Raw genomic sequence first — 20,472 nt, forward strand, 5'->3', positions numbered from 1 at the left:
TTGACGGTCCCTAACTGCTGTTGGTGGACGGAAGGAAAAATACAGGCGAATATCAAATCAAATCAAATGTATTTATATAGCCCTTCTTACATCAGCTGATATATCAAAGTGCTGTACAGAAACCCAGCCTAAAACCCCAAACAGCAAGCAATGCAGGTGTAGAAGCATGGTGGCTAGGAAAAACTCCCTAGAAAGGCCAAAACCGAGGAAGAAACCTAGAGAGGAACCAGGCTATGAGGGGTGGTCCTCTTCTGGCTGTGCCGGGTGGAGATTATAACAGAACATGGCCAAGATGTTAAAATGTTCATAGATGACCAGCATGGTCAAATAATAATAATCACAGTAGTTGTCGAGGGTGCAACAGGTCAGCACCTCAAAATATCTGTTGAATATCCAACTTGAAAATATCTTTACCTCGGAAGCTATCCTCGCCATAAGGCAATCGTTCTCCTGTATATTATGAGTACAGCGACTGCAATTAGAAGGCATAATGTTAATGTTACTAACGTTACTTAGCTTTGGCTGGTGGAGGTCCTGACGAACCACGTCCAGATAAAGCGTCCGGGGTGAAAGAGTTGAATGAAAAAAGTTGAGCAAGGGAAAAATAAAAATACAAAATGGTAATTAAAAAGTTAAAACCGTGTAGTTGGCAGGTAGCAAAGTAAGGTAAACGTGTTGCTCTTCCCTCCTCCAGACCAGGTGGGCAGAGACTTGTGCCTGCTCGTCTTCCTGCTCCACACATCCACACACTCTCACAAATAAGGGTACGGTTACAGTACAGTGTTGTTCCCTGGTGTACAAAAAGGTGAAATGCACACATAAGGTACCTTTAGAGGTACACATAGGAACTCACATGGTACTGGTCTGTACCAGCTGGGTGCATTCGCATGCTTTGAAATCGTTTGGAGACACCACTTGGCTAATGGCCAATAAGCTGAGTCAACCATAAAGTAAAAGTACAGCTATCATGCTTGTAAACAATTTATACAGTTCAAAAACACATTAATAGATTGCTTTTTATAAATAATGTTTTGTTGTTACATTTAACTGCCGAAAATGCTGTTATCTAAGTAATTTCCTTAGTAGGTGATGTCAGAGGTCAGCATGTGGGAGATGTCAGAGCTCAGGAATGATAGACATGTTTCTCACTAGTAATTACCAAATGGAGTGCCGTACATTCCCACTTCCCACTAGGTTACAGACGCAGCATTAGGTACAATCATTACTACACTTAGAAATGTAAGGGTGTCGATGTGCTGTTCGGGGGCTCATTAGCATATTTGGGGGCACGGTGTAAAATATGTTGTATTTATGCCAACTGTCAGTGGAAATGTTGTACCAGTTTAAGTGGTTTTATCGTTATTTCGACATGATCAGTTTTGTAATCTTTGTAAGAACTTGTGACAATCAAGAGCTGTACTGTTAAGCGGTTACTGTGCAATTTCCAGTAGCTTATTGGCAGCTGGTTCACAGAAAGTTCACGTGTAATTTTCAATAACTTGCTGTCAATTAGTTACAAGTCGGTTATTGTAAAATTCACAGTAATTTACTGCAGTTAATCCATCACACTCACTGACGTGATAGGAAAGTGAGTGCTACAATTACATGAAGACTAGCTATAGATTTCATACCATATGGTTATTTAGTATCACATGGACTTATGTCAGCCTTTAACAAGGCTGTAGAACTGACAGTGTACAATCTGGATGACAGTGTACAATCTTGATGTCTTTGAACAGATGGCATTAAACTATGATGACATTCGCTCTCATGGGAGACCAAAAAGAGGTAGCTGAAAGCCACGCCTCGAATATGCCACTACTGCAATCTTCTGATAGGCTGCCGCTGCTACAGTATGCTGCCTATCAACAAGTGATGTGCATGTTGTCAACAGAAGAGTCAGTGAAGGTATAGTGGGTTACTGGCAAGATTGATAGTGGCATCAAGTTCCCTGTAGGTTACTGACGACATTTTACCAGTAAGCTATTGTGACTTTTACAATAACTTACAAGTAGTTTTCAGTTAAGCAATGACAAATTCACAGCAAAAAGTTACCATTAAGTTAGTGGAAAATGCACAACTGCTTCACAGTGCAGCTCATTACTGACACATTCACTTGCAGAGCAGACGGTGTCAAATGAGATGCTCGACTTACATCGGCATAACCATTGACCACTTAAACTGCTACAACACTTCCACTGATGACTGGCACAAATACACATATTTGACCACACCCCCTATATTCCCATAACAACCCACTATTACCTTGCCCCCACCTATCAAAGCACAGTGATGACCGTACCTTATATTCAAAATATTGGGTAGAACAATGTCCTATTATACCTATAAGGTACCGAACTGTATCATGTGAGTTCATATGTGTAGCTGTGAAGTGTACCTTTGACCTTTGTGTACCCCAGGTAATAACACTGTAGTGTACCCTAACCATACCCTTATTTTTTTAAGAGTGTGTTAATATATGTTCCAAGCAAGTAGTATTAACCTGGTGGCACTGCAGAAACATCAATACACTTTCAACCAAGAGGTAGCTAGTTGAAATCCGAATGAATGTATACATTAATTCTTTGGGGATTTCAACTAGCTACCTCTTGGTTGGAATACTCCGTGTCCTTGAATACTGCTAGTTTTATGTTGATGTTATGTTAGTGGTGATAATTTGACAATTATTTACTTGATTCTAGGCAGCTTTTAGCAAAGTGCAGGAATTCATTATTGCCAATAAGTCTGTGGCCATATTTATTTCACACTCACTATGGTGGTGTAGCTGCACTGTAGCAGGACATTTCAGTTTGCTAGCAACCAAGAGGTCATGAGTTCAAATATCATTTAAAGGGATACTTTGGTATTTTGGCAATGAGGCCCTTTATCTGCTTTCCCAGAGTCAGATGAACTAGTGGAAACCATTGTTATGTCTCTGTGTGCAGTTTGAAGGAAGTTTCTAACTAGCATTAGCGCAATTGCTAACTAGTGTAAGTGCAATGACTGGAAGTCTATGGGAATCTGCTAGCATCCTAGCAGATACCCATAGACTTCAATTCATTGTACCAATGCTAGTTAGCATTGGCTCAAGAAACTACCTCAAACTTCCTTCATACTGGACACAGAGATATAAAAATTGTATCCACAAGTTCATCTGACTCTGGGGAAGTAAGTAAAGGGCCTCATTGCCGAAATCCAGAAGTCCCAACTGTGGTCACAGTACAAGATTTTACAGTAATTGAAATAAGAATACAGCAGCATACTCATATTTTATAGAAATAACACCTTAAAGTGATTTACTTTATTTGTACTGCACCTTTAGGCAAACTGCAGAAATGTATTCTTGTCAATCTCCATTATGTCCACAGACCTGGTGCTGCAACAGGAACGTAAGGTAGCTAGCAACCAAAATGTTGTGAGTTCAAACCCCAAGTGAAGTTCTGTCCCAATAATCAGCATATTCTCCTTCAACATTACCACCTGAATTTAGCTGTATGATAACTAGTTGTACATTTACTGTATTTTCACCTCAAGAAAAAAAACTCCAGGGGACCTTGACACAATGTTCTAAGAATGTCCTAAAACGTACTGGGGGAAATCGATGGAACAAACCGGGAACTAAATAAAACCTGCAGGGAACCACGACTGTTTAAATTGAATTCATTTCAATTGTGCTTTTCAAAGTAAAATATTCTAAATTACATTTATTTCACATGAGATCATGTTATCACATGTGCTCACATGTCACGTGTCATATGTTGTAATCACATGTCACATGTTGCTTCACATGTTGTCAAATGTTATCACATTAACTTCACATTAAATCACGTGATCAAATGAGATCACGTCTTCAGATGTGAAATTTCAATAAGGGTCCCCGGGTACAGTTTGATTAATTTGTTGTCATGAAAATTCGTCCATATTTTCATCTCCTGTATATAATCGTGGATGGTGAAGAATACCATTGGTGAGTGGTGTTTGTTGTAGTTGTAGAAGTTTGGGTACTTCTTGTAGTCCAAGGTGCTGCACCTGGTTGAGCGAAAAGACAGGAATATCCTTTAGTATTATAGGATCCAATCTTAGCTCGAGAGAACAACAAAATATGATAATGTATTCTCAGGTAATAATATATTCTCATATACAGAGAATAGTATGATCAGTGATGTAAAGTACTTAAGTAAGAAATACTTTTAAGTACCACTTAATTATTTTGGGGGGGTATCTGTACTTTACTATTTATATTTTTGACAACTTTTACTTTTACTCTACTACATTCCTAAATAAAATATGTACTTTTTACTCCCGTACATTTTCCATGACACCAAAAAGTACTTGTTACATTTCTAATGCTCAGGCAAGACAGAATTATTCATAAACCTGTCAATATAACGCTTTGGCATCTGCTGGATCTGTCAGACTCACAAAAACGTCATTTGTAAATAATGCCTGAGTGTAGGAGTGTGCCCGTCTCTCTGTGCCCCTGTCTCTCTGTCCCCCCAAAAATAATGTGCCGTTTAGTTTGCTTAATAAAAGGAATTTGATGTATAGCATTTACTTTTACTTTGTACTTTTACTCAAGTATGACAATTTTATACTTTGTCCACCACTAAATATGATACAGATAACTGCCAAAATAAAGGAAACACCAACATAAAGTGTGTTAATGCAGCTTGGCATAGATTCTACAAGTGTCTGGAACTCTATTAGAGGGATGTGACACCATTCTTCCACGAGAAATTCCATAATTTGTTGTTTTGTTGATGGTGGTTGAAAACACTGTCTCAGGCGCCGCTCCAGAATCTTCCATAAGAGTTCAATTGGGTTGAGATCTGGTGACTGAGACGGCCATGGCATATGGTTTACATCGTTTTCCTGCTCATCAAACCATTCAGTGACCACTCGCTTCTCCTGTGGATGGGAGCATTGTCATTCTATTGGGGCATAGCCATGGTAGACAAAATAATGACCTGCCCAGCATTTGTATACATGACCCTAAGCATGATGGTATGTTAATTGCTTAATTAACTCAGGAAACACACCTGTGTAGAAGCATCTACTTTCAATATTCTTTGTATCCCTCATTTACTCAAGTGTTTCCTTTATTTTGGCAGTATGTTGTAGAACTGCTGTATGGCAGTTACTTATTTATTTACTCCTGAACTTATTTAGGCTTGCCATAACAAAAGGGTTGAATACTTATTAACTCAAGACATTTAATCTTTTCATTTTTAATTCATTTGTAAAAGTTTCTAAAAACATAATTATGGAGTATTGTGTGTAGGCCAGTGACACAAAATCTAAATAAAATAAATGTTAAATTCAGGCTGTAACACAACAAAATATGGAAAACGTCAAGGGATGTGAATACTTTCTGAAGGAACTGTATGCACACCCTGTCCACCTCCTGCTGCCATGGGTACAGGGTCAGGCGACTCGCTGGCATAGGGATCAAATCCACTGCTGCCTTTAAAACGACACATAAATACAGAGAGGTATACATTATAAACACAGTATAACACACAGTACTGGATATATTCACAGAAACCCATATAGTGTTGGAGCCAATTTGGGTTGATGTTATATTATGGTAATATTCGAGCATTACACTCCAGACCACTAGGGGCAGACAAATGGTGGTAAACACACATCATCTGATCTATAAACACGCAGGTGTTTGAACGTATGGTGTGGGTGTGGATGGTGGGAGAGCTCTTGGTTCTTACCGCAATCAAACTATTGCAAACAAATGCAAGAAAACGAAATAAACATCAAACAAGATACAAAAGATTGCTAGTCAACATTATGGATAAACATGCATTTATTCAAGGTAACCACTATTGCCAAGTTTGAGGTGCGTAAAGAACAAGTCTAATTGCTGACATTGGCTACTTAGAAATCGTATATTTTTCCGAAGCAAATTCTCATAACATTTATTATGTGTACCCACACTCAATCCAAGAGAGAGAGCGAGCGAGATTACCTATGTAGTTGTAACCCATGAAACTAAAGGGGTTGTTGAAATGGGCCAATCGGTTCCATTCACTAACACTACTGAGCTGGTCTCTGTCCAGGTAGAGCTGTATGTCGGTAATAAAGGTCTTCTGAAACTCTGGATCTATGGAGTCTTTGCTATGATGAGGACTTACCGAATGCTGATCCTCTTGTTGACACTCTCATTGAAGAACAACACATAACCAAAGAGACCAGAGTACAGACCAGACCAAAATAATCAGGAAAGCTTTCCATGGGTCAATTTCTCAGCATTTCTGATAGATTTTAAAAGCAATGTATTTACAGAACTTGTTCTTGCTCTATGGCTGAGCCTGTCACACCTCATTTGCAAACAGCCATGAGACCATAAAGGTCTTCATTAGATACAGTATGTAAAAATACTCATACCTCCTCCTTTGTAAAGTGCTCTCTAGTAAAGCTAGTGGGTGACATGGAATGCACCCATTGTTTTCAGGTTTTCATGAGGGACATGTGGGTAAAAACATGATCAAGTGAGATGAGGTGAGTTTCCCTCCTTACAGCGCATTCAGCATGTGGAAAAGTGTAATATAAATGCTATCAATTACTTGTATTTTTATTATTATAATCTGAGCAGAGAAGACAGTTCCTGTTTGTGAAGTTTATTGTAAATCCGTGTGGTGATATTTACTGTACAAAACCGCTTGTTCGTTCAGTAACGTCCTCAGTCTACTAAGTCTTTGGTGTTGGTGTCACTATCTGAAATAGTATAATCTCTGTCACTGTACACTTGGAAATGAATACAAACCCAAATAACAGAAAAAATACATTGTATCAAACAACATTGTCATAACTGTACATATCATACAAATTCATTACACAAATGGTTTCTCCAAAGAATTCCAGACTTGAAGTTCCAGATGACTTCGGCAGAAATAGTATTTTGCTGTAAAAAGTATGTGTAAAACAAGTAGCTAGATCTTAAAAAGGTTTTGTCCAGTATTTTTTTTAAAGGCAGAGGTGTGTAGTATACCATTTATAAGACCAGTCCAGTAATGTTTCTTTCATTGTGAAATTAGACCATATGATTAAAACGAATTTGAATGCTTTGTGTCATTGATTGCAGTGGGTGAGAAAACAGTGCAAAAAGGACCACAGCTCATCCACAAATATTGTACACAATAGTACTATTTAGTACTATATTTTTACACAGTACATATGTTCATCGTTTTTCTGGAAACATATTATGCACAATCAGAGATGGGCAAAAGATACATCAAAATGTTTCTTGTTCTAAATACAAGATACTATAAAGACCAATGTATCAAACTAAAATACAAAATACATTTGCAAGTATACGCCTTCACTACAACAACATTCTCAGTAACTGTAACAAAAAATTAACTTTTACCATTGATGTGATATGTGGTTGTTTATCTACCTTAGTTGAATGCACTGATTGCTAAATGACCAAAATGTAAATATAAACAATTGCAAAGCACACCGAGTATTATTACTATTGTTATTATTGGCCTTGTTTCGGGACGGAGCTCATTAGAATAATACCCAATAATACAAATTTTAACATTTACATTTCGTCGTCACTCTTAACACCATACTGCCATCAGACTTCTGATACCAATGCAGGATGAAAGGAGGCCACGAAATTGTGAACCACTATAAAAAAAAAAATGGTATAGAAATGTATTTTGTATTTTGAAAATACAAATTACAGGTCTCGAAAGTGTCTCGTTACAAAATACATTATATTGTAGTTCAGGCCGGTGAAATACAAATTACCAAATGAATTTAAAAAGTAATTGAAATATAGTCTGTGCACAATATAGTCATATGGCTCACATATGATCTAGCATCAAAACTTCCTTCTGGGTCCAAGGGCAGTGACCCATAGCGCTAATCCAAAATCTCTGAGCATGACATGTTCCTTCCCCATCTTTGTCACACCATGGAACTCCTGTGAGTACCTGTGGGAGACTGTTGTGCGTCTGGAGGCCTAGAACATCCAGTCCCTGTGAAAACTTCCTGGTTTGGGGGGGGGCTGTGAGGGGTCACCTCTCGTTGAACACTCCCTTGAAGCTCATGTGGCTGGCTCTTGGTGACCCTAGACGAGCTGCACCCATAGAAATAGATAGAAGACTCTCGTGCCCAAAATATTGTTTTAGCATGGGCAGCGCCATTGAGGACTTTCAGTACTTGGAAGTATTCAACTGGGTGGGACTTCCTATAGGTTAAGGAAGGATCACATTTCATCCAGGAGGTATCAGCCAATGAATTATACTCGTGAGCAAACATTCCATAACTGCAGGTGGCAGTAAATCACTAACCTTGGCTTTATACCTGTTTAAACCACACACTTCGAGTGGCAGTATGCACCCTTTCAGTTGTTTGCCAACTCATAGAAGTAGTAGAAGAAGAAAATGGACTACTTTATAATGGAGATGGCCTAAATGGCACTGCCCGTGCTCTCACAGATACTATAATGGGCAGGTGGCTTAGCGGTTAGTGCATTGGGCCAGTAACTGAAAGGTTGCTAGTTCTAATCCATAAACCGACAAGGTGAAAAATCTGTCAATGTGCCCTTGAGCAAAGCACTTAACCCTAAGCTCCAGGGTTCTTGTTGATAATGGCAGACCCTGGCCATGACCCTACTCTCTGGGGGTGTCTCGGGAGCATTGGGATATGCAAAAAAAAACATATTTCCAATTCACATTGTGAATTAAGCAGACCGGAACTGTGACCATTCTTTTCAATGGTAAACAGCCTCAGTGGGAGATCTTAATTTATCCACCATCTTTGGCTGCACTAGTGATCAACACCAACTTCCTGTTCATGTGATGACAACATCCTTCCCAAAGGACTTCCTCTTCCTGTTTCAACTGGTTGCTAGGAGATCTTGCAGCTGTTGCCAGTGCAGCTCTGTTCGGCCGCCGGGCTGAGCGGCGGAGGACGGAAGAGTTTTTTCTTTTTCAGCAGCTGGCATCCGGTCCTCTTGGTGGGGATGTGGGTGGTGTTGGCAGCAGTGGCGGTGACGGAGTAGGACCGTCCGTGCATCATGCGGGCATTGAGGCCGTTGGCCATGGAGAAAGACTTGAGGTGGGACTTGAGAGCCAGGGGGAGAGGAAGCTTGTCAACAAGGTGGACAGGGGTGCAGGACACGATGGAACGACAGCACAGGTCCTGAAGACTCAAAACTAAGAGAGAGAGAGAAGGTGGGGGGAGTGTGAGAGAGACAGAATATAAATATAGAAATATTACACCACGAGAGGGCACCATTGTGTAAAACAGTGAGAGAAAGAGAGTATGAACAAGCTGCTCAAGGCTCAGTTTACGCTGCCTCACCTTTGTTAGGCCTCCAGAGTCTCTCCATGCCATGCCTCATCAAGACTATCCTGGCCAGCTCTGTGAAGGACTCTGTGATATTAAAGTTGCACAGCGGGCTGACCTCAAAGAAGGTGACCCCTAACCTCTCGGCATACACCTGGGCCTGCTCTGTGGTCACCTGGCGTTTGTAGGCCAGGTGTAACCGGTTCCCCACCAGGATCTTAGGCACTCCCGGTGCATGCTGGGTTGACAGGAAGGGGAACAGAAAGTAGTGAGGTACAGATTCTGTTAGTACATAATAAGGGTGTGTGTATGCATATGTGTTACATAGTGTTCTTCCCTGTTCTTCCCAAGTCAAATAATAGAGTGGTAATAGAAGGTCCCAAGGTGGCAAAAAGGATGTCAGGAATCAATTGTTGAGCATATTTTTTTTTCAATTGAAGGTGAATAATATTATTCACATAACATGGGCTATCTTGAAAGTCTAACTGTGTGTGGCTAGTTAATGAGTGTGTGAGTTGATTTGGAGCAAAGGCCAGAGATGTGGGTTGGAGAAGGTTTAGTCATTATCACAAGCAGAAATTGAGCAACGTGTCTTACATCATAGAGCAATAGGAGCGATTCAGTGATGTAGACTGCAATTTACCATGTGGCGCCATCCCAAATGGCACCCTATTCTCTTTATAGTGCACTACTTTTGACCAGAGCCCTTTGGGGAATAGGGTGCCATTTGGGACACAACTGAGGTTCACTGTTTCTGAGAGAGAGCGATTGATCGATGTCTCTTACCTCATCTATCTCCTTAATCCATCTGTCAATACCATCAAACGACCATCGGTTGGTGATGTCATAGACCAAGATCACACCCTGAGAGATCAAATCAAAAATGGTATTCATCACATGCTTCATAAACAACAGATGTAGACTAAGAGTGAAATACTTACTTATTGGCCCTCCCCAAAAATGCAGAGATAAAGAAAATGGAGAAATAATAGAAAAGTAAAACACCTAATAATAAAAATAACAATAGATACACAATGAGTAACGATAACTTGGCTATATACAAGGGGTACCAATACCGAGTCGATGTGCAGGGGTACAAGGTATTTGAGGAAGATATGTACATATAACTAGGAATAAAGTGACAGATAGTGAACAGTAGCAGCAGTGTATGTGATGAGTCAAAGTTAGTGCAAAATGGTCAATGCAGATAGTCTGGGTAGCTATTTGGTTAATTATTTTACTAACTATTTATCATTCTTATGGCTTGGGGGTAGAAGCTGTTCAGGATCCTGTTGGTTCCAGACTTGGTACCTCGGTACCACTTGCCGTGCGGTAGCAGAGAGAACAGTCAATGAATTGGGTGGCTGGAGCGCATTACCCTCTGTAGTGCCTTGCGGTCGGATGTCAGGCAGTTGCCATACCAAGCAGTGATGCAGCCAGTCAAGATACTCTCAATGATGCAGCTGTAGAACCTTTTGAGGATGTGAGGGCACATGCCAATTTCAGGCTCCTGAGGGGAAGAGGTGTTATTGTGCCCTTTTCACAACGGTGTTGGTGTGTTTGGACCATGATACAGTGCCTTCAGAAAGTATTCATACCTCTTACTTTTCCACATTTTGTTGTTTTACAGCCTGAAATTAGAATGGATTACATTGAGATTGTGCGTCACTGGCCTATACACAATACCCCATAATGTAAAAGGTGGAATTATATTTTTTAGAAATGCCGGCAAATTAATTAAAAATTAAAAAGTATTCAACCCCTTTGTTATGGCAAACCTAAATAAGTTCACAACTAAAAATGTGCTTAACAAGTCAAATAATAAGTTGCAATAATAGTGTTTAACATGATTTTTGAATGTATACATCATCTCTGTACCCCACACATTCAATTATCTGTAAGGCCCCTCGGTCGAGCAGTGAATATCAAACACAGATTCAACCACAAAGACCAGGGAGGTTTTCCAATGCCTTGTAAAGAAGGGCACCTATTGGTAGATGTGTAAAAAAAAACAAAAAAAACAGACATTGACTATCCCATTGAGCATTGTGAAGTTATTAATTACACTTTGGATGGTGTATCAATACACCCAGTCACTACAAAGATACAGGTGTCCTTCCTAACTCAGTTGCCGTAGAGGAAGGAAACTGCTCAGGGATTTCACCATGAAGCCAATGGTGACTTTAAAACAGTCACTGAGTTTAATGGCTGTGATAGGAGGAAGCTGAGGATGGATCAATAACATTGTAGTTAACCCACAATACTAACCTAAATGACAGAGTGAAAATAAGAAAGCCTGTACAGAATGAACATATTCCAAAACACACATCCTGTTTGCAATAAGGCACTAAAGTAAAACTACTAAAAAATTGCTAAGAAATTAACTTTATGTCCTGAATACAATGTTTGGGGGAAAATACAACACAACACACTCTTCATATTTTCAACTATCGGCTAGGGAGTTTTTTAGGATAAAAAGAAACGGAATAGAGCTAAGCACAAGCAAAATCCTAGAGGATAACTGGTTCAGTCTGCTTTCCAACAGACACTGGGAGACAAATTCACCTTTCAGCAGGACGATAACCTAAAACACAAGGTCAAATATAAACTGGAGTTGCTTACCAAGACAACATTGAATATTCCTGAGTGGCCTAGTTACAGTTTTGACTTAAATCAGCTTGAAAATCTGTGGCAAAACGTGATAATGGCTGAGCTGGAAGAATTAAAAATAATAATGGGCAAATATTGTACAATCCAGGTGTGCAAAGCTCTTAGAGACTAACTCAGAAAGACTCACAGCTGTAATCGCTGCCAAAGGTGATTCTAACATGTATTGACTCAGGGGGTTGAATAATACTTATCTAATCAAGATATTCGTGTTTTATTTTCAATTATTTTTGACAGTATTTTGTGTAGATTGTTAAAAAAGACAATTAAATCCATTTGAATCCCACTTTGTAACAGAACAAAATGTGGAAAAAGTCGAGGGGTGGGAAAACTGAGGAACTTGAAGCTCTCGGTCTGCTCTACTACAACTCCGTCGACGTGAATGTGGGCATGCTCGGCCCTCCATTTCCTGTAGTCCACGATCAGCTCCTTTGTCTTGCTGACGTTGAGGGAGAGGTTGTTGTCCTGGCGTCTCTGACCTCCTCCCTATAGGCTGTCTCATCGTCGTCGGTGATCAGGCCTACCATTGTCATGTCGTTGGTAAACTTAATGATGGTGTTGGCGTCTTGTGCAGCCACAGAGTCGTGGGTGAACAGGGAGTACAGGAGGGGACTAAGCAGGCACCCCTGGGGGGCCCCTGTGTTGAGGGTCACCATTGTGATTGTGTTGTTGCCTACCCTCACCACCTGGAGGCGTCCCATCAGGAAGTCCAAGATCCAGTTGCAGAGGGAGGTATTTTGTCCCAGGGTCCTTAGCTTGGTGTTGAGCTTGGAGGACATTATGGTGTTGAACGCTGAGCTGTAGTCAATGAACAGCATTTTCACGTAGGTGTTCCTTTTTCGAAGTGGGAAAAGGCAGTGTGGAGTGCAATAAAGATTGTGTAATCTGTGTATCTGTTGGGACGGTATGCGAATTGGAGTGGGTCCAGGTTGTCTGGGATGACGGTGTTGATGTGAGCCATGACCAGCCTTTCAAAGCATTTCATGGCTACAGATGTGAGTGCTACGGGGTGATAGTCATTTAGACAGGTTACCTTGGCGTTCTTGGGCACAGAGACTATGGTGGTCTGCTTGTAGGTATTACAAATTGGGTCAGGTAGAGGTTGAAAATGTCAGTGAAGACGATTGCCAGCTGGTCAGTGCATTCTCTGAGTACGCGTCCTGGCAATCCGTCTGGCCCTGCGGCCTTGTGAATGTTAACCTGTTTAAAGGTCTTACTCACATCGGCTACAAAGAATGTGATTACACAGACGTTCGGAACAGCTAGTGTTCTTACGCATGGTTCAGTGTTGCTTGCCTTGCCTTGTAGTAGGATTCAATCTTAGTCCTGTATTGACGCTTTGCTTGTTTTGTTGGTTTGTTGGAGGGCATAGCAGGATTTCTTATAAGTGTCCGGGTTGGTGTTCCGCTCCTTGAAAGCGGCAGCTCTAGTCTTTAAGCTCAGTGCGGATGTTGCATGGCTTCCAGTTGGGATATGTACGTTTTTTTTACTACACCGTATTCCAAAGATTAGCCAGCTGGCTAAGCTGGTTCTGGAGCTGGATTTGTCATAAGCATAATAGGGAAAACTTTACCACAGATGGAAACCAGTATTTTTGACTTCTCAATTTTTGTTATCTCCAAAGTTTTGGCATCTTCCATAAGAGATGTGTTTTTCTACATTGTGTAATGGACATGATGCAACCTTTGGTAGGTAGGCTGGTGGCAGGCTTTGGCTGCAGTACAGCAAAGCCAAGTCAACCCGTGCTCATGGTTCTCACAAGGGAAGTGAAATGATAAGCTACAATGACTCATGTCGCAAATTACATGTAACAACACCCTGAGCGCTACGGACACGAAACAACAATACAAATGTAACAACAGAACAACAAAATAGATAAACAAGTTCCTTACATTTTCTTCATTATAGGATAGATACTTGTGGTTTAGCACCAACCAAAGCAGTGAAACAAGACTTTAGTGGTCAAAACCATTCTTCTTGGGACGACGGGGGTAGCAGGGTTACAAAATGCAATCATATCACGCAAGTATACTATTCATACTGAACAAAAATATAAATGCAACATGCAGCAATTTATGATTTTACTGAATTACAGTTCATAGGAGGAAATCAGTCAACTGAGATAAATACATTAGGCTCTAATCTATGGATTTCACATGACTGGGCAGGGGCGCAGCCAGGGGTGGCATAGCCCACCCACTTGGGTGCAAGGCCCACCCACTGGGGAGCCTGGCCCAGAAAATCAGATTGAGTTTTTCCCCACAAAAGGGCTTTATTACAGACATAAATGACTTTGCAGGTGTTTCTGATTATTAACAATGCCATGCTGGTGGGTGGTAACAATTAAATAAAACCCAGCCCTGAAAATGAACGTAGACTGAAAAGTATTAGCATGTCATATCATATGGGAAACACACGGCATTGCCACAGAAAAAAAGTCCCCATTTTGGATTTCCCACAAATATATCATACTTTGCCTAAAAGTATGACTTATTGACTTGAATTGTGCAACATCATGGGTAAGCTCTGGGCATCATCTTTCAGTTGAAAAAAAGTGGGCCTTTAAACACAAACACACACACTCTCTAAGTGGAGATGCACAGTAAAATATGTGATATTGTGTACAGTAGTTTACTCAAAATGAATTGAGACCAGAGACAATGAAGCAGACTGTTCAGTTAATTGGGTACAGTGTAAACTATAGAAAGTCTCATGGGAATAGCACATTCCTGTATAAATGCAATTAGCTGGAGTAGTCTGTCCAACTGCCAACTACTATTAAGTTTTACTGTCACTGGTGGCGCCAGTTGCTAACACTGAGGATTCAAGCTAACTCTCCATCAGTTTGCATTCCATAGAACTGTTACATGTTGACCAGACCGTGCATGCGTCCGTGTACGCCATTGCCCGCAAGTTGATTTTGTCCACCCAGACCAGACACGATCAGCACACCCAAGATGAAATATCAAAACAATCTCTGAACCAATTATATTAACTTCTTATGGCTGGGGGGCAGTATTGAGTAGCTTGGATTAATAAGTTGCCCAAAGTAAACGGCCTGCTCCTCAGTCTCAGTTGCTAATATATGCATATTATTATTAGTATTGGATAGAAAACACTCTAACGTTTCTAAAACTGTTTGAATGATGTCTGTGAGTATAACAGAACTCATATGGCAAGCAAAATCCTGAGGAGAAATCAAAACAGGAAGTGAGAAATCTGAGCTTTGTATGTATTCACCAGAGTCCCCAATGAAATCCCCTTGAGATATTAATGATGTTGCACTGCCTAGGGGTTCCACTAGATGTCAACCATCAATATAAATTATAATGAGACTTCTATGGTGTTGTGGGAGTGAATGATAGCAGAATCTTTCAGGTGTCTGGAAGGCAGCCATTTTCTGATCACGCTTATTCCTCATGGTACCCACTTGCGTTCCATTGCTCATGAAGACAAGAAGGAATACTCCGGTTGGAACTTTATTGAAGCTATATGTTAAAAACATCCTAATGATTGATTCTGTACTTAGTTTGAAATGTTTCTTCGACCTGTAATATAACTTTTTGAAGTTTTTGTCCGATGTAACGCTGACCAGAATGAGCGTTTGGATATGTATACCAAACGCGCTAACAAAAGAAGGTATTTGGACATAAATAACGGACATTATCGAACAAAACAAACATTTATTGTGGGCCTGGGATTCCTGGAGTGCTTTCTGATGTAGATCATCAAAGGTAAGGGAATATTTATCATGTAATTTCTTGTTTATGTTGACGTCAACATGGCGGCTAATTGTGACAAATTTTTCTGAGCGCTGTCTCAGATTATTGCATGGCTGGCTTATTCCGTAAAGTTTTTTTGAAATCAGACACAGCGGTTGCATTAAGGAGAGGTATATCTATAATTCCATGTGTATAACTTGTATTATCATCTACATTTATGATGAGTATTTCTGTTGAATGATGTGGCTATGCAAAATCACTGGATGTTTTTGGAACTAGTGAATGTAACGCGCCAATGTAAACTCATATTTTGATAAATATGAACTTTATCAAACAAAACATACATGTATTGTGTAACATGAAACAAAACATACATGTATTGTGTAACATGAAGTCCTATTAGTGTCATTTGATGAAGATCATCAAAGGTTAGTGATTAATTTTATCTCTATTTGTGCTTTTGGAAACTCCTCTCTTTCACTGGAAAAAGAAAATGGCTGTGTTTTTCTATGGCTATATGTGGTGACCTAACATAATCGTTTGTGGTGCTTTTGCTGTAAAGCATATTTGAAATCGGACACTGTGGTGGGATTAACAACAAGAATAGCTTTAAAATGGTATGAGATACATGTATGTTTGAGGAATTTTAATTATGAGATTTTTGATGTTTTGAAAATGGCGCCCTGCACAACTGGCTGCACAACTGGCTGTTGTCATATCGATCCCGTTACCGGGATTGCAGCCATAAGAAGTTTTAATTTGGGGACAGGTCGAAAAGCATTAAACATTTATGGCAATTTAGCTAGCTTGTTGTTGCTAGCTAATTTGTCCTGGGATATAAACATTGGGTTGTTATTTTACCTGAAATGCACAAGGTCATCTACTCCGACAATTAATCCACAGATAAAACGGTCAACATAGTTTGTTTCTAGTAATCTCTCCTCTTTCAGGCTTTTTCTTCTTCTTTGGACTTTATATGGCGGTTGGTAACCAACTTTAAGGTGCATTACCACAACCAACTGGAGTGGAGTGTGCTCCTCAGTTCATCTTTCAATCAACCACGTGGGTATATGCTGCTAAAAACCAATGAGGAGATGTTTTATCCTGACCTGACTCCACACATACATACACACGGTGCACACACACACACACACACAGTTGAACTGGACACAGTGTTCAAGAAGCACAGCCTGCTGCCTCACTATGGTGGGGGTGTCATTGTCACCATGGTCACACCCAGTCTGCGCTCAGTAATGGGCCGATAAGTAACAATCATAAAAATAATAACTTTATTCACCAAGTCATTTTTATTCATTGCCTAGTAGGTGAGAATTCTCAGTAGCTGATCAGCCGTGGTTTGGGATTCGGTAAAGCAAGTAGGGTTCAGTAGCACCCTATCATGGATAAATCAAATCAAATCATAGTTTATTTGTCACGTGCGCCGTATACAACAAGTGTAGACCTTACAGTGAAATGCTTACTTAACGGCTCTAACCAATAGTACAAAAAAAAGGTATGTGTGTGTGTGTGTGTGTGTGTGTGTGTGTGTGTGTGTGTGTAGGTAAGTAAAGAAATAAAACAACAGTAAAAATACATTTGAAAATAACAGTAGCAAGGCTATATACAGACACCGGTTAGTCAGGCTTATTGAGGTAGTACAGTGGGGCAAAAAAGTATTTAGTCAGCCACCAATTGTCAAGTTCTCCCACTTAAAAAGATGAGAGAGGCCTGTAATTTTCATCATAGGTACACTTCAACTATGACAGACAAAATGAGAAAAAAAAATCCAGAAAATCACATTGTAGGATTTTTTATGAATTTATTTGCAAATTATGGTGGAAAATAAGTATTTGGTCACCTACAAACAAGCAAGATTTCTGGCTCTCACAGACCTGTAACTTCTTCTTTAAGAGGCTCCTCTGTCCTCCACTCGTTACCTGTATTAATGGCACCTGTTTGAACTTGTTATCAGTATAAAAGACACCTGTCCACAACCTCAAACAGTCACACTCCAAACTCCACTATGGCCAAGACCAAAGAGCTGTCAAAGGACACCAGAAACAAAATTGTAGACCTGCACCAGGCTGGGAAGACTGAATCTGCAATAGGTAAGCAGCTTGGTTTGAAGAAATCAACTGTGGGAGCAATTATTAGGAAATGGAAGACATACAAGACCACTGATAATCTCCCTCGGTCTGGGGCTCCACGCAAGATCTCACCCCGTGGGGTCAAAATGATCACAAGAACGGTGAGCAAAAATCCCAGAACCACACGGGGGGACCTAGTGAATGACCTGCAGAGAGCTGGGACCAAAGTAACAAAGCCTACCATCAGTAACACACTACGCCGCCAGGGACTCAAATCCTGCAGTGCCAGACGTGTCCCCCTGCTTAAGCCAGTACATGTCCAGACCCGTCTGAGGTTTGCTAGAGAGCATTTGGATGATCCAGAAGAAGATTGGGAGAATGTCATATGGTCAGATGAAACCAAAATATAACTTTTTGGTAAAAACTCAACTCGTCGTGTTTGGAGGACAAAGAATGCTGAGTTGCATCCAAAGAACACCATACATACTGTGAAGCATGGGGGTGGAAACATCATGCTTTGGGGCTGTTTTTCTGCAAAGGGACCAGGACGACTGATCCGTGTAAAGGAAAGAATGAATGGGGCCATGTATCGTGACATTTTGAGTGAAAACCTCCTTCCATCAGCAAGGGCATTGAAGATGAAACGTGGCTGGGTCTTTCAGCATGACAATGATCTCAAACACACCGCCCGGGCAACGAAGGAGTGGCTTCGTAAGAAGCATTTCAAGGTCCTGGAGTGGCCTAGCCAGTCTTCAGATCTCAACCCCATAGAAAATCTTTGGAGGGAGTTGAAAGTCCGTGTTGCCCAGCAACAGACCCAAAACATCACTGCTCTAGAGGAGATCTGCATGGAGGAATGGGCCAAAATACCAGCAACAGTGTGTGAAAACCTTGTGAAGACTTACAGAAAACGTTTGACCTCTGTCATTGCCAACAAAGGGTATATAACAAAGTATTGAGATAAACTTTTGTTATTGACCAAATACTTATTTTCCACCATAATATGCAAATAAATTCATAGAAAATCCTAAAATGTGATTTTCTGGATTTTTTTTCTCATTTTGTCTGTCATAGTTGAAGTGTACCTATGATGAAAATTACAGGCCTCTCTCATCTTTTTAAGTGGGAGAACTTGCACAATTGGTGGCTGACTAAATACTTTTTTGCCCCACTGTATGTACATGTAGGTATGGTTAAAGTGACTATGCATATATGATGAACAAAGAGTAGCAGCAGCGTAAAAAGCGGGGTTTGCGGGTGGTGTCACAGAATGCAGATAGCCCGGTTAGCCAATGTGCGGGAGCATTGGTTGGTCGGGCCAATTGAGGTAGTATGTACATGAATGTATAGTTAAAGTGACTATGCATATAAGATAAACAGAGAGTAGCAGCAGCGTAAAAGAGGGGTTGGGGGGGGGGGGGGGGGGGCACACAATGCAAATAGTCCGGGTAACCATTTGGTTATCTGTTCAGGAGTCTAATAGCTTGGGGGTAAAAACTGTTGAGAAGCCTTTTTGTCCTAGACTTGGCACTCCGGTACCGCTTGCCATGCGGTAGTAGAGAGAACAGTCTATGACTGGGGTGGCTGGGGTCTTTGACAATTTTTAGGGCCTTCCTCTGACACTGCCTGGTGTAGAGGTCCTGGATGGCAGGCAGCTTTGCCCCAGTGATGTACTGGGCCGCACGCACTACCCTCTGTAGTGCCTTGCGGTCGGAGGCCGAGCAATTGCCGTACCAGGCAGTGATGCAACCGGTCAGGATGCTCTCAATGTTGCAGCTGTAGAACCTTTTGAGGATCTGAGGACCCATGCCAAATATTTTTAGTTTCCTGAGGGGGAATAGGCTTTGTAGTGCCCTCTTCACGACTGTCTTGGTGTGTTTGGACCATTCTAGTTTGTTGTTGATGCGGACACCAAGGAACTTGAAGCTCTCAACCTGCTCCACTACAGCCCCGTCGATGAGAATGGGGGCGTGCTCGGTGCTCCTTTTCCTGTTGTCCACAATCATCTCCTTAGTCTTGGTTACGTTGAGGGATAGGTTGTTATTCTGGCAACACCCGGCCAGGTCTCTGACCTCCTCCCTATAGGCTGTCTCATCGTTGTCGGTGATCAGGCCTACCACTGTTGTGTCGTCTGCAAACTTAATGATGGTGTTGGAGTCGTGCCTGGCCATGCAGTCGTGGGTGAACAGGGAGTACAGGAGGGGACTGAGCACGCACCCCTGGGGGGCTCCAGTGTTGAGGATCAGCGTGGCAGATGTGTTGCTACCTACCCTCACCACCTGGGGGCGGCCCGTCAGGAAGTCCAGGATCCAGTTGCAGAGGGAGGTGTTTAGTCCCAGGGTCCTTAGCTTAGTGATGAGCTTTGAAGGTACTATGGTGTTGAACGCTGAGCTGTAGTCAATGAATAGCATTCTCACATAGGTGTTCCTTTTGTCCAGATGGGAAAGGGCAGTGTGGAATGCAATAGTGATTGCATCATCTGTGGATCTGTTTGGGCGGTATGCAAATTGGAGTGGGTCTAGGGTTTCTGGGATAATGGTGTTGATGTGAGCCATTACCAGCCTTTCAAAGCACTTCATGGCTACGGATGTGAGTGCTACGGGTCGGTAGCCATTTAGGCAGGTTTGCCTTCGTGTTCTTGGGCACAGGGACTATGGTGGTCTGCTTGAAACATGTTGGTA

General features: G+C 41.2%; 1 protein-coding gene across 1 annotated transcript in view; it reads right to left on the minus strand.

Annotated features, from left to right (window-relative positions):
- Window positions 1–8,319: 8,319 nt before the first annotated feature.
- The window catches only part of rab40b (RAB40B, member RAS oncogene family), a 54,706-nt gene continuing 42,553 nt past the window's right edge, over window positions 8,320–20,472 (minus strand). Inside the window, exons 4-6 of the mRNA XM_038992097.1 lie at window positions 10,102–10,179; window positions 9,331–9,553; window positions 8,320–9,182 (exon numbers count right to left, since the gene is read on the minus strand). Of these exons, the coding sequence (XP_038848025.1) occupies window positions 8,875–9,182; window positions 9,331–9,553; window positions 10,102–10,179 (609 nt within the window). The 3' untranslated portion in view covers window positions 8,320–8,874. The remainder of the gene's footprint in view (window positions 9,183–9,330; window positions 9,554–10,101; window positions 10,180–20,472) is intronic.

This window comes from Salvelinus namaycush, chromosome 4 (genome assembly GCF_016432855.1).
Source record: "Salvelinus namaycush isolate Seneca chromosome 4, SaNama_1.0, whole genome shotgun sequence".
NCBI lineage: Eukaryota > Metazoa > Chordata > Actinopteri > Salmoniformes > Salmonidae > Salvelinus > Salvelinus namaycush.